The sequence below is a fragment of the Uloborus diversus genome, chromosome 4 (genome assembly GCF_026930045.1).
Source record: "Uloborus diversus isolate 005 chromosome 4, Udiv.v.3.1, whole genome shotgun sequence".
Lineage (NCBI taxonomy): Eukaryota > Metazoa > Arthropoda > Arachnida > Araneae > Uloboridae > Uloborus > Uloborus diversus.
In genome coordinates, this window is record NC_072734.1 from 117955673 (window position 1) to 117971600 (window position 15928).

At 33.0% G+C, this 15928-nt stretch overlaps 1 protein-coding gene across 1 annotated transcript in view; it reads right to left on the reverse strand.

Annotated features, from left to right (window-relative positions):
- LOC129219856 (peroxidasin-like) overlaps nucleotides 1-15928 on the reverse strand; it is a 150358-nt gene that overhangs the window by 12090 nt on the left and 122340 nt on the right. The window contains exons 12-17 of the mRNA XM_054854166.1: nucleotides 14577-14738; nucleotides 14016-14288; nucleotides 12110-12373; nucleotides 10259-10492; nucleotides 1730-2823; nucleotides 949-1138 (exon numbers count right to left, since the gene is read on the reverse strand). Of these exons, the coding sequence (XP_054710141.1) occupies nucleotides 949-1138; nucleotides 1730-2823; nucleotides 10259-10492; nucleotides 12110-12373; nucleotides 14016-14288; nucleotides 14577-14738 (2217 nt within the window). The remainder of the gene's footprint in view (nucleotides 1-948; nucleotides 1139-1729; nucleotides 2824-10258; nucleotides 10493-12109; nucleotides 12374-14015; nucleotides 14289-14576; nucleotides 14739-15928) is intronic.

Genomic DNA, 15928 nt, shown 5'->3' on the forward strand with positions numbered 1-15928 from the left:
ATTTTTTACATTTTATCTTAACAACATTTGAATTATAAAAAAGTAAAAAATACTTTTTATAAAAATATAGCTTGCTTTTCTTAAAATTAGTAAAATTAACAATTCTTTTCACTAGTTATTTTACATTTACTTTTTAATTTTTGTTTTGATTGTGATTTTTTTTTTTTTTTTTTAAATAACTTCTCTGCTTACAATAGTATTTAACTGCATGAAAAAAAAAATCTCATTCACTTCCAAAGAAAACATAAGTGATAACACTTTCAAATTTTTACACACCTGCTTCACTCCTCATTTAAAACAAGTCAATATGGTTATTAATTTCATAAAAAGAAAGGGGGAAAAGAGACTTCAAACTAAATTTTAGAACATGAGAGAGAACACAGAAAGTTGAAACAATCAAAAATTTTAGTACTTATTTTCCCTTTTCAATGTCTGTGATTCTTTTCATTCACATATAAACCAGCAAAGGATCTCTCGTACATTAAACAATTTGACCTTTAGCTCCCCACAGCATTTATGAGTTATTTTGGGTCCTACAACTAGTAAATGAAATCAGGGCCGGATTTGGAAGTGTGGAGGTCCCAGGGCAATGAAGGAGTGGACGCCCCTAATCAGGTTTCAAAAAGATCACCATATTTTCAAAAATATCCGATACTTTGATATATATCCCAATATTTTGATATATATGTATATATCTGATATTGTCGACTCGTGAAAGTTAGGATATTTTGTAAAAATATTGTGGAGGCCCTGGGGCAGTAGCCCCGCCTGCCCTCCCTTAAATCCGGCCCTGAATGAAATTGCAAGTGTCCTTAACTTTTAGATTTTATAAAACGACTATCAACTGTAGCCAACTATTAAATTCATAAAACATTTCAGAACTCAATAACAGACATTACCTAACACTAACTCAAAACTTTTAAATGAAAGAAAAATAGAACAACAAACCTGGATGCCCATATAAAGTTTCAAGTTTTTTCAGCAATTCTTGGTCTTGAATTTCCTTTTCAAAATCTCTGAATGTTGAAGCTGAAGAAAAATTGCAAAATTTTCTCCACTCATTATAGGATGGTAAACCATGATCTCGTCCTCTCTGAATGTTCAAAGCTGCCAGGTCTTGTGCCACCAAATGTGCAGGCTGCAAAATTTTTAATTTTATTTCACATAAAAATATGAAAATAAATGGCTTTAAATGTAAGTAAAATATGGGGGGGGGGGGAAGACACTTCAAACATATCAATGTATTTGGTTATGAAATTTTATACAGGGCAAATATTAGTGTTAATATTTAAAACATGTTAATCTATTACACAGAATGAAAGACATGAACGCTTTAAAAAACAATTTATACCTCTTATTGATCACATCCTTCATAAATAGTAAAGTATAAATTAGCACTGGGCAATTGACAAACATTTCTCCCATATCACAAGCTTTCATTTTTTTTCTTTTTGCATCATTCTTTGGGGAAATTAAACCTTTCTTTTATTCTTTTTAAATAATTTTATTTTTTATTTTTAAAACAAAAGTAAAAAATAGGCTAAAAAAACCCAAAAATGTGGCATACGTAGGCATGGAAAATGAAAAGGCATGTCGAACTATAGTGAAATAGGTGGTGTAATGCCAAACTTACCACAATTTTGTTAACTGCGGAAAAAGGTCCTCAACACATGCACACACACATCTTTATGCAAAATAACGATCAAACACCTGAAAATATTTTACTTACAGTAAATAAATGTTCAGTTAAATCTGAATTCAAAAGCTGATCTGGTTTTTTCAACTTTGCTGGAGCAAAAATCAGTCCTCTCATCAATGGGTCAATCCCTCCTTCTTCCAGGAGTCGGAAAGGAGAGAAAAATGCCTTGCGTAATGGAACATTTCCCTGAAGAATAGGCTGAAAAGTTTCATTCAATCTCATAAGGAGTGGATTTATCAATGTATGCCCAAATCTGAGAGCAGCTGTGGCAAATACATTTGAAATTGAAGGATTCACACCAGGATCGTATCCTTTATAAGGACCAAGCCTAGAATACCCACTTTTACCCAGAATTTTAGGCAGCCAATGCGCATAAGTTATGTGTTGCATGACGGCTCCCACTATCTTCCTTGCTTCATGATAAATTTTATTGTTGTCCCAGTGAGGATTGTAACGAAACAACTCTCTGGCAATACGATTATGCTCTCTCATCCAAAGTGTGTGCATGGCAAGCAGACCGAGCTGCTCGTTTGCCCGTACATCTCCTGCCAAAAAGCAATCAACATTGCTCTCGGCAAAATCTCTTTTGCAGTCGATGGGTTGTCCGTCGTTAAAAGGCAATAAAGGCTTTCCAGTATGCATCAGAACTCCAGACCGCAAAAGTCCTCTTTGACTGCTCATTTCCCTCAGATGCAGAGCCAGGCGTTCATTGTTACCATAAACATTTGAAGCATCAATGAAAGCTGTAAGCTGGTTGACCTGCTCCCTGGGTTGAATAGCATTGAAGAACACAGACGTCAGGCCAGATCCACAGACGGCACTGGATCGAACAAACTCCATACATCTGTGAGCAGTTATCCGTCTGTCGTCTGGTGGAATTTCGATTGGAAAACAAGGGGTGGCCGTTTCACAGGACGTGGCACAGTCTATTCCATCTACAAATTGTGCACGGCTGATAGATGGCATGGAAAAGTCCAGATCATGGTCCAAGAATTGTCCCCACTGCATTAACATATGAGTAAATTCACTGTCTTGTGAAACAGAATCTGCAGATACAATCCTCGTTGATAGCAGACGGGAACTAGGTTTGGGAAACCCATTGTATAGCCGAGTCCTAGACCATCCTGGAATTGAAATAGAAAAATTAATAAATATTTTATTGTTAGTGAAGAGTTAAATGATGAAAATCGAAGATTGGTATTGCAATAATAACAAAGAACATTTTTTTAAGTTCTTAGAAATGTGGAACATTTTACTTTATTTTTGAATGATGCAAGTAAATGTACTATAGCAGAAGACCGTTATAACGCACACCTTGGGACCAGAGCTTTTGTGTTATACAGGTTTTCGCGTTATATAGGTCATTTCACAAATTTTGAAACTAATATTCAGAATATATATTTATTAGCACTTCAGAATTAGTTCTATCTGCAATGAGTATTAAAACACTAACTATACAACTAATCATTCACAAATAAATATGCTTTACAATTAAAAGAAAGTGAATTATACTGCACTTCTGCCAGCTTCATAGTTTGCATAACAGCTGCATTTTCAAGAGCCATCTGATATTTTCTCTTTACTGTGAATATTGATTTTCATTTAAAAGCTTTGAATTAAGCTGGAAAGATGAAAAACTGTTTCAAAATTTAATTCTCCTAACAATTTTTATGTTAGCAGGGAAAACAAAGGGATTTTTTAAGCTTAAAAACCTATTGTTTACTTCTGAAAAGTTGTGCGGTTTATAGAGAATTGTGTTATATAGGTCGGCGTTATAAAGGTATTCTACTGTATACACTAGAAAACAAAAGACACTGAAAATTAAATTAATGGCATTACAACTTATCTTTCAGAAATACAAACAAATTATGTCAACTAGGTGTAGGTCCAAAGTACAATCTCATTAATCCATATTGCCTATTCCTATTACCACCACTGATGATCTAAGACGCAGTTTTGAAAACATTACATAAGTTACATAATCTGACTATTTCTGGAAAATAGTTTTAAAATATAAATTTTCCATCTAAAGCAAGGATCTAATTTTTGCAAGTGGTAGTCCAAGACTTAATCTCCAACAGTGTTCTTTAACCGATGCCGTGATGATTATATTCTATTTGACTTTTTTCATAGTAGAACCGTGATTTAACCTCTTCTGCATTTAAAGTTATTTCTCAATGGTTCTATGCTTTTACGATGCTGTTAATGTTATTTCTCCAATTATAATACATTGCTCTATTTACTGCATTCCCATTTAAAAATGTTTTTATCCACATAATGCCAACTTTATTAAGTTCATTTCTTTATGAAAAATTACACCTTATTTCCTTTGAAACCAGAAACATTTAAATCCCTTCTCATAACTGCTTTCTGTTAAGCCCACTAAAAAAAATTCAGGTGAAAAAAAGATTTCTTATTCTCTGCTTGAAAAAAAAAGTCAGATGAAAATGTAGTACTCATTGTTTCATGAAATGTGGATATCCATTCACATTGGATGGGAATTCGGATCAAGTGGTTGAAATTTAAAAATAAATGTTTTAAAATATATTTTACTGCGTGAATCTACTTCCATTTAAATTATTTTATAGTACTTAATGAAAATTTGGTAGACTCCTCAGAGACTGATTTACGGCAGGGCACCAGAGGAAAGGTGGCACCAAACTTCTGTCATCAATTTTTTTTTTAAATTTTTTTAGGGACCATTGTTGGGGACTCCAACTAAAGGGGACACAAACATTTGTATCATAGTTTTTCCATCTGTGACTGTAAAAAATTTTCTAACCTGAAAACCATAAATTTATTTAGATTTATATCAAATGATTTCTTTGCAAAACATCTTAATTATTAACTTTTTTGTATGAAATCGATATTTTAAATTTTTTTTTCTATCAAAATAATATCCAACACTTACCTTCATATTTTTGTCTGTGTGTGGGAAGGGGGGGGGGGGGGGTACCATATTTGTCAGTGCCCTGGGCCACCCAGGTGTGTAAATCGGCCCCTGAGACTACTATAGAATGTTTTGACGCCTATAATGTTTATTCTTGTCAGTTAGAAAAAACGTTAAATTGAGGTTCTATTGTATTTACTTACTTTATAATTACTTTCCTCTATTTACTTGTAATTTAACACTTCATTTACAAAAATGAAATGAAACATTAAAAGGAGAAAATCAACATTTCCAAAACAATCATAAAAGATTAAGTTAGCTCTAGTTTTGCATTTAATCTCACAATCTTAACGCTCGTATTAACCAGCGCGAGTTGAGGAAGAGTAACTGCCGAGTAGGTGAACCCAGGGCTAACTCAAACCGCGAGGTTACTCACAGTTGTTATTATCCAACAGCGAGTCACCCAGACCGCTGATTTTTTTCTCCCTAGATGTAAAAGCCCCTCTCATTGGTGGATTTTGGTCATGTGATATTGTTTACAGGAAAGGCAAAGCCGACGGTCGGGGGGCACGGCTAGCACGGCCTCGTTGTTGATTTTGAAGCACGTTGTTAAGCTGATTTTCGAACGAAAGTGTCTTTTTTCCTTCTATTTATCACTAAAAGATGAATTTCGCTTCCACAAAAACAAATTATACTCCTTTCGAAGCTAAAATACTGGCTTCGCTGGATGACAATTACAAAGAATTCAGTGCAAGAACTATTTTTCATTAAATATCTTGGGAAATTCCATGAAAATTATAACTTAAACGATTTTTTTAAACTAATTTTATTGATATGATTTTACAAATTTTCCCCATTATACATATTAACTAAATTTATATGAGCCAAGTGTGAATTTTTTTTTTTTTTGATTGTTTTTTTTATTTAAAATATTGTTACTTTTATCGTTATTAATAGAATTTAAACATTCTTGTCATGTCGTCACAGCACCTAAACCTCAACTATTTTAATCCGAAGCATAAATCATTATTCAGATTAACAGTTTCTTATTGTTACTTCGGTATCTTAAAAGTACTCTTCACTTAAAAGAATTAATTTATACCGAATTCACATAAATTTCGTTTGGTAATAAGAAGTTCGAAAACTTTGTTGACAAAAATGTCACTATATATACTCATGAAACAAACAATAGCGTAAAAATTGAAAAATAAAACCTATAAAAATACTATATCTTTCTGTTTTTGTTTTAGTACTTTAGTTATGAAAAAAGAAATGGAAAAAGAAAAAATATCAGTTTTAATGAAAATTATTTTACTATATAATACCTCAGACTATTGTTTTTAATCAAAAATGTCATTCAGTCACACATGAGTTTGCACAGCTATTAATGAATAGACTTTGTTATAGATTGTTCTGCATATTCATGGCTGTTTATTATCAATTTTAACCAGTTATGCGCCAATTGCAGGAGAGTCGGGGAGGGTGGGAGGAATGGGACAGCTGTATATACACCGAAAGAAACTGTTTCAGGCTCTTTCCTGATTCTGACTTGTTACGTTTACTTGACAAGAAATAGTTTTTCTTTTATTTTGGTATGATTACAGTTCTCTCATTCTTCCATTTCTTCTCATTTTTTAAATGACAATTAACCTCACGGTTTATGTTTGAGTTATAAGATTTAAATAGTTTTTAATTAGGAGAGAGAAATAATGGAGAGTTTTTACCAATCATAGTGTAACAATTCACTTAAGCTAACGCAGAAAAATATTTTAAAAAATAAAAAATTGAGACGTCCCAAAAAATCTCCAGTTATTTCCTCATCAAACTTAGATTTTTCTGTATGTTTATATCAGAACAATATCATTTAAGCACTTTTGACCAACACTGCTTTTTAAATAGATCTGACCCTCTTAAAATTTTTGAATACATAAAAAATTTCCTTTACCACTCTTTTATCTTCTACACGATCCATTCTCCTAATAAAATCGAAACACTGGAACTCGCTAAATTATTCGAGTAAATTTCAACGATTGTTCTCAGTTCGGAGAATTCTGATTTGATAACTGCCATAGAATAAGTCTTCAAACAGGACGTTAAAAATCAAACAGTATAATAATACAAGCAATGTTTTTAAAAAAATGATACATATATTGTAATATTTTGTTGTCAAAAAATATTTTTGGTAATATTAAAGGATAAAGTTCTTGTTATTAACGTTTGAAATATTAAATGACACCTACTAATATTCAGTGCAGCATTATTTGCTTAATATTAAGCATATTTGTATAGTAAATGCTTTGTACAATGAAGCATTTCCTGTCCAACCGGAGCAAAGTGGATGGGGCTATGTGAAATAGTTCATATCATTTACTAATTCAGTCTTTTATCAAATCACGTACGTGTTCATTTATTAATTAGTTCAGAGGTTCCCAAATTTCAGACTTCCGTGGACCCCCTCCGGAAAAATTACGAACTTCGCGGAGCCCTCCCCCCTTGCCCCCTCGCGCAAAAAAAATGATACAGTTAAATCTATTCTTTTTTCTAATATATTTTCACGCTTTTTTCCCATAAAATTTATTTATTCATTGTTCTGTATATTTTTCAGAGCACTTATCTGGTTTTCATTTCTTTTTCTAAAATTATTTTTCTGAGTTATGGAAGTAAATTCTATTTGAAATTCAATTAGGAATAAAAATGTTATCAACAAATTTCTACAACAAGTTTACAATTAAAAATGAACTTTTGAAGTTGTGAGCAAAACAGTGATGAATTTTGGCGCGTACTCCACTGGCTCGCTGAATGCTTACGCTTGCTGTCTACCGCGCTTTCAGGTTATGATATTTAAGAAGCGAATTAAATACTGCGGTCTGTGCTAATGGCGTCAGTGAATGCTAGTCAGTTGTGAAGCCTTGTGCAGAAGCGTAAAAAATGAAATCGAATCTGCGCACTGATTAAAATAATTGTTGAAAAATATTAAACTTTGTCAAATTATTTCAAAAATTCTCAAATCCTATGTTTTTAAGCATGCTCTTTGAGAGAAAAAAAAATACTTTAAAATTTCGGAAACGATCTCATTATTAAAATCGACTGCAAATTATAGCATCTGATCTATTTCAGACATTGCTAGAAATTTTGAATGTTGACTATTAAATTCAGTTTTAAAATTTTTGGAGCAAAAGTTTTATTTAAAGTGTAATATCACAGTTGTAAAAATGTTTGCACTTTCCTTTAATAGTTTTGTAACAATATGAACTTCGTCACGTACACAAAATTAATTAATGTGTAGTGTGTTTACTTCTAATAGTTCCGGTGGGGGGGGGGGGGATTGCTGCGTCCTGCATGTACCTAAGCAAGAACTTTTTATTCCTCATAAATGGGCTTTCTTTTCGAATTAAAATATCGTTACTCGTCCTTCAATCTCAATTATATTTAACGTTTTAGCTGGTAGCACCGAGAAACCCCTGGCATGGACTCGCGGACCCCGGAGGTCTGCGGACCGATGTTTGGGAAACTCTGAATTAGTTCATTTACATTCCTTTATTTAATAATTCCCTTATTTACTCTTTCCATCATTTATTTTCTTATTAATTTGCTATTTTATTCACTCATTTAAATTATTTTCGTTTATTCTTTCATTTTCTTCTCATTTATTAATTCACTTTTTTATTTACCCATTTATTTGATAAAAAATTCCTTCAATCATGAAATTAAAAACAGTTCATTAGAAAAATATTTCATTTTTCACTTTGCCCCATGAAAAAAAAAAGATGAAAAATTTCCACCTTTTTTGTGAGGCACATATTTACTGCTAAAAATAAAAAATAATATTCCATTGCGAGTTTTATCGTAAAATATATTGGTCTTCCTTCATGTACCGTAATTTTCAGAAAAAAATTCCAATTTGTTCATTTTGAAAAAAAGTAAGTTACCTTAAATGTTTCACTTTGCCTCCATATACAAAAAAAGACGTGCAAAATATTTAATTTATTCACATATCACCATTATCAAGATAATTTAGTTTGTAATTACTAAAAATCAAGTATATTCGATTCTCATCGCTGATTAGTGTTTAATGTTAAATAATTGCAAATTTCATCACCAGAGTCAGTGGCAGATTGATCATGTCGCAGTTGCGAGGAGTCCCCATGACATTAGGGCCCCTTTCTTTTATTTAAGCCGAATTTTTCGAGGCTTACGTTCAATTAATTCCAGCAGTTCCAAATCCTCCTGCATAAACAAGTCGTAGTTGCGTTGTTGTCCGATGTCCGCCATCTTTAGTAGCTCGCTGTCGGAAGTTAACTCGCCGAAACCGAGGGGTTAGATTTGGAGCTGAAAAACCTGTTCACAACACGGCGTTAACTCCAATCCGCGTTGGTTAATAACGTCAACCCTTCGATTGGCAGGTAACCCTTGGACCCCAGAGTTACTCGCGTTGGTTGATAAGAGCGTAAGTAATCTACAGTAAACTCCCGATTATCGGTGTTCGGATTTTATCTGCAGGTCTTTTCACATTTTTTTAAATCTGTGATTAAATGTCTTGAAACTCATGATTGTGTTATTGTTCCTTTGCAACATTTACATTTATATTTTTTTTCATTCAATGTTAGTAGATGCAACGTAGTAATGTTTTTAGCTATAATTTGAATGTATGTGAGAGTGTTATTCATATTTTTTAGCCATTGCATACAGTAGTGTTATGCAGTATTTATTTTTTCCTATTATTCGGATTATTTGTGGATTTTGCTAATCTGCGGTTACCTTACCACCTTTTTATGCGGATAATCAGAAGTTTTACTGTACTTCTGCAGGCCTATTCAGTTTTCAATGACCATAATAAAGCATTATTTTATCTTGCTTAGTATTAGTTTATTATCTATTGTTTCCGCATTTCACTTTCATAAACATTGTGAAAATATAAAATAGCAACCACGCATTAAAATATGACAAGAGCCGCCAATGTTCTCTCCAGTAATATTTTCACCCAATATCTCATTTTCCATTAATGTTTGTTCAGTACAGAGGGTCAATTGTGGTTTTCAAAAGCATAAGTAGAACAACAGTTATCTTCTGGGACATTGAATGTGTTACAATTTAACCCACAATATCTGGAAGGTTAAAAACCAGAAATCAGCTTCCACAAAATAAAGTCATTCATTACCATCACACTTGACTACTCAGCACAGGTTGGGCCAATATCTTCCTCGGAACTTATCTTCTACTGCATTTTTAATATTTGTGCACCATTTTTTTTAAATATTTTTTTTGAAAAATCAAGAAATCATTGCCCACAAATTCCATACATCCCAATCTGGGTCTTCCCTTTCCTTGATGGTTAATGGTCCAGAAAGAAGCTTTTTTTTTTCAGTTCAGGGAATCACCACCCATTCTAAAAACTATGAGCTGCCTAGCTCATTCAGTTAATTTTAAATACTTCCTTGTATCTGGCTCTTAATAGAATTTATATAGCTCAGAGATATCTTCTCCATCAAACCTTGTTAAATTTGATCCTACCACAAGCGGCCTACAGAATTTTCTGTTCAGACATAGCTATTTTATTTTCTTCAGTTTTGGTAAGGTTCCAAGCCTCTGAGCCTGTTTTATTTAGTTCCTCATTAAGTAACTAAATAAAACATTAAAGAATTAACAAATCAAAAAGTAAAAAATCCTACCGATTGGAGAGTTGAATCCATTCTCATACTGTGCGGGAAGCAGTCGGACAAATGGAGTTAAAGAAGATCCCCATCTGGGGTTGTTAAAATTGTTACAAGAGCCATCATAACTGCGATACTTTCGGTGGAAGCACATGTCAGAGCAACTGGGTTGCTGAAGATGAACAAGACATCCAGATAAGTTGGACAGCAGTTGCAACTTTTGTGGAGACAACACGTCAAGATATGAGAATTCTGAAATTAAAGGATACAAATAAACCCAGAGATGTAAGAACTAAATTGGAATTAATCATTACACATGCTGTATACTTTTACTTTATGTATTACACAAATAGATATGCATTATATAAAGGACTGCTACATAAATAATAAGAAAATAATGTTTTGTTAAATGTTTACTCCCTTTTGCCTGAGGATGAAGCATATTCACATCAATACCAATTCTAACAAAGCCAATATTAAGCTAGCAGAAAATTTGAAACAAGATATCTAAAAAACACATATAGTTTTATTCATAAGTAAAATCCTAAAATCCTTAAGATTACTCTGAAAGTTCTGGATGCAATAGCAGGCCCGTAATTTCAACTTTTTTCAAGGGGGAGGAGGGAGGATGGGCAAAGGGTGCGTATACACGCTGCACAACATATTGAAAGAAAAAAAAATCCTGCCCACATGTATGTAAATGCATTGATTTCTCTAGGGGGAAGAAAGATTGAAATTCCTGTTTTCATCCCCCTTCCCCCCCCTAAAAATGATAGGCCTTCAATTAGAATATTTTTAAATATACACTCAAACCTGTTTTTGTGCGGTCTTTTTTTGTGCAGTATATGAAAATTTTAATCAGATTGGGACTCAGTTGAAGAAATTATTTATAAAACGAGTGTGAGGTAGTATCTTCAAGTGACGACAGGGGTATCCCGATGGGAGGTCACTGTGACCTTCTAAAAATTTCCTTATTCGAGAAATTTTGTCCAACTCTTCGGCAAAATTATCATGACTTGGTTTATTTTGATTTCATTTAAAGAAGCAATTCCTAGTTATTTTGTAAGTTTTTGAGTTATTGTCTACTTTCTTTATGCAATCCCTATCTACCACCTAAAAATTTTCTGAAAACTGTGTTGAAAAAATAACTTTTTATGGCTACTTGTTAAGTTTTGGGTGATTTTTTTTTATGCTCCCCTTATCCACTGCACAAAAGCAGGTTTGGGTGTATATAGAAGATTTATAAAAAAAAAAAAGCTAAGCCTCAAGAATGCTCATTCATACATATTTTTAACTAGAAATATACATCATACATAAAAAATTAGACAACCCTTAAGAAGATATATTCAATAATAGTCGCTAAAAAACTAGTAAACAAAATCAAGCTAAATGCTTAGAGGAATTTGTTGTTGAAAATTGGAAATTTATAATGAGATGCCAACTTAAACACAAGTTTAATGAGAACAATTGAAGTCATTTTATAAAAATAAAGAAACATTTTATTTAAAAAATACATACATAAAAATTCCATAAAGCAAAGAAAAGACTATTTAAAGACATTGTTATGAAGTACATAAGATACATATACTATGTATTATTCATCAATGAGATATGTCGAGCGACAGATTCACAAGTTCGCAGACCCATTGCATTACATTTTTGGGGCCCCGTTGCCTATCCCAGAATTGTATAAAACATTTAGCAAGTGCATCTTTGGATTTCTTTTGGGGTTCCTATGGTTGTGGGAGTCCCAAGCAATTGCAACAGTTGCAACATGGTAAATCCATCACTGAATATGAATGCAGACATTGCTAAATTTTGTATTTTGAATGACTTAAAACAAAAAAGAAAAACTGCGGTTTTTGTTACCCGATAAATTATATTGGGCTCCATTCTGCACATGATTCCATACCAATTCCAAAGTTCTTTCATAAATTTCTGCTGCTCTACCAATTTCTCGAGCTTCACTAGTGGGGAAGCGGAAAGCCTGAAGCAATTCCCCTGGTGTCTTCTTGTGACCATCTTCAAACAACTCATAAATTGTCTTATTCAAAGCTTTGTCAATTTCATGACGAGCTTCATCAAAAGATGAAATGAAATATCTGTCCCCTGGTCTTCTGGAAAGAGGTTCATCTATAAGAAAATTTATAAAATATTTGAGCAATTTTGGTTTTTACTGTTTTAATATAATATTGCATTAGAACTGCAAATACGAAGGAATATAGTGAATAAAAAAAAAAAAAATAAAGAGAAATCTTCATGTACCCCAAGACACAATAGGTATTTAAATGGCAAGAAGAGTATTGAGGAATGGTAGCCAGTTTTCATTACATGGGAAACCATTTTATTGGAGTACGGGAGATAAAGTGGCAAGGTCACTGATAAGTGATACTGCACTAAATACGACTCATTTGAATCAAATTCATAACAAATTATTTTCCTTCATTGAATAAATCATATCCCATGAGCACATGAACTTTTGGGGCACATTATTTTGTTAAAACAGGGCTCTTTAAGGCGTAGTTAGCATAGGGCGGATCGACAAATCAGAAGGGGGAGTCACAAGTGTGATATTTAGGCCCAAATAGAAGTCTGGAACTCTCCCCTGGTAATTTCTTGAGATTCAAGTCCCTAAAATGTAGCTACATGCGACCTATGACTACATTAAAGGGGGTTTCATAAGCCTCATGACCCACCCCCAGGATCTACATTTGTTATCTGCAACCAGGCAACAAGGATGTTTGATGTTTTCGAGTGCTCACTTGTAAGGTACACTATATAAATATTTTATGATAATGTTTCTAACTGTTAAGTGCATAAAATAATTTAAAGTTATTCGGTGTATTTAATATCAAATATCACAGTAGCTATTACATCTACCAAACTTTGAACAACATACAGTCGATCCATGAAGAATAATTTTTCAAAGTTCATCAACTTTCTCCCGTCTTATTTAGTCATGTATTTCTCTGAGATCTACTACATATTTCCTAAATGTAGGTTTTTAAAAGAAAATACAAAAGCTACATTTCAGTCTATGTTATTAAAACCCTCTGAACTTGAAAGCTTTTTTTTTTGCCAAATTTTTATTTCCCAAAAATATCTACTGGAATAAGTAAATCTCCAGAACCACTAATGTCCTTTCCGAGAGGATATCTGAATATTGGGTTAGAATTATGATTTCCTTCAGAAGGTACACAGACTGAAGAGGGGTTCAAGTAAATTAGAATACTAAGAGGTTAATTATTACCACAAGGGGTCGTTAGTGTATACAATGCTTTAATGATTTCCTTGAAGTTAGATTAACAATAAATTTTCCAAATTTTAAATGATTATAAAGTAAAGTTAAAGATTTTTTCTACTGTAATATATTTGTATAAATGTTTACAAATCAAGTTTTTTTAGGTCACACAACTGTTGGAGTATAGTTCCAGTAGTAGTCTTTTCATACTGATCTATCTCATCTTCTATGTGAAAACAATAACATTATTGTTCAAACATAGATTAAGTCTCAGTTTAAACAAAGAAATTTTCCTCTAGGGTTTTTTTCTCTTATGTTTTTTGGCTTCAAGCTTTTTATGGCTTGAAATTTCACCACCAGCGGTGGTGAAATTTCAAATCATGAATTGTCAGTTACATTTTAAAATAACTGCAAGGCATACGCTAATAAAGAGAAAATTTTGACGAAAGATAAAAAATCAAACTGCAAAAGTGGCCAGAAAAATCATCACACGATCATTCTTTAAAAAGTATTCACAAGATGACAGTATAATACCTGCAACTGTCAGAATCATAGACACGAATGCAGATCCCACGTCATTTTCTGCAATGCACTCATAAATACCATCATCTGCTTTTCTGATATTGAACAAATACAAGTCACCATGGCTGCTTATCCGGTGGTGATCAGACTCGGCATTGAGAGGGGTACCATCCTTTCTCCACTTGATGACCGGTAAGGGCTGGCCACTAGCATGGCAGGGCAACTCGATACTTGCCCCTACATGAATGCTGCGGTCTTCTGGTATACGAGAGAAAACTGGAGGAACTGCCAAAATAGAAGTATTATGCATATTTTAGATGCATGTTGAAAATGGACCACAAAAGAGTAGATGAATAAAAGAAAATACACAATACAGCACAAATCAATATTAAAGCCTCTAAAAGCTAATGTATTCAAATAATGGTTAGATAATTTAAGCAAGTTAACATTACCAAGGACTTAAAGATTACCGAGCCACCTTTTTTCCAAAGTAGCATCTGATATGCGAGGATTTGAAATCTTGAAGAACTAAAGATCATGTAAAAAAGTGAATATTAAATGTCATACACATACCTTTTTCTCTGATAACAAGCAATGCACTAGAGTTCCTCTGACCAATAGCATTTTCAGCATGACAAACATAAGTACCTTCATCCAATTTATTAACTTTCTCAATACGAAGAATGGTTGCATTTTTCAAAATAGACAGTCTGTCAGTTGTTCTCAGAGGGATTCCTGTCAAGATGGGGAGAAAAATATGCATGAAATATATAAATGTGAAAATTATTTTCTTTCAAAAATTTACACAGCTTAAACATTGAATTTTTACATAGTAAACAGTTCACAGGTGCCAAAATTCATTTTTTTAAAAAGGAGAAAAACCTTCGGTTTTTTAGAATTATTGATTTTACTACACGGGATTTTGGTTTCAGATTTTATTGTCGGTTATCCTCTGTAGCTCAGTTTAGAAATATAATGAAAACCCTGTTATCATGTTTTAATAGGCATAGAAGTTTGATTAATTATTCATCAATTAGGGAGATATTTATAGTGGAGTTAACTTGGATATTTAAAATATTTTCTTTTTCCAAAACACATTAGCATATCAGAGGATCTACTGAACTTGAAATAACTTTGAGATATGAAGTAAAAACATACACTGTAATCCAAAATTAAATACGCATTTTTTAAATACATTAAATGCCAAACTTTTTTTTTTCTACGTCATATTTGTCTACAAAACCTCATTCCTGGTGTTAACTTTATTTTTGCCAAATGCCACTGCATAAAGGCGCTCAAAAGACATACGTACGACGGCCCCGATCAGGCTTTGTGGGAATATTTCGATAATAACATCCCTTCCAAATTGCTACTTATTTAACACATTTTTTGACCTAAATATATATTTCAGTATGGCTGGTAGTTTAAGAAAGGAATGCTACTTGAAAAACAAGTCAAATTTACTAACACCTTCCTCCCCTTTCCCAAAATCAAGAAATATCTCCTAATGGTATACCCATATCTAATGAGGATCAAGAACATGATTGACTTAGATTATGCAGAATTCTCATTTGAATTCATTAATGTGCTGAATATGAAGAAGTCTGAGGCATGAAAGGTCATTGGCCAAAAATTATCCTCGGTGGACCACGGGTGAAGAAAGAAGTTATAATATTGACTTCAGAAGTGACAGCCTCAGAGCTTACGACATCTTTAACCCTTAATTGGTGAGGGTTTTTTTTTTTTTGTAACACTAGGGGCTCCGCTCCCTGATCGTTGCCACTCACCAACCCCTGAAGATTGTTTCACAAACTTATTGAATTCGCTGGTTTGGTTCTATAAAGTGCCTGTCAAGAATAATCAATTACAATGCACGTTATGGTTAGAATAAAAATTATGCTCCCCTTCCTGTTGAAAATAAAGTT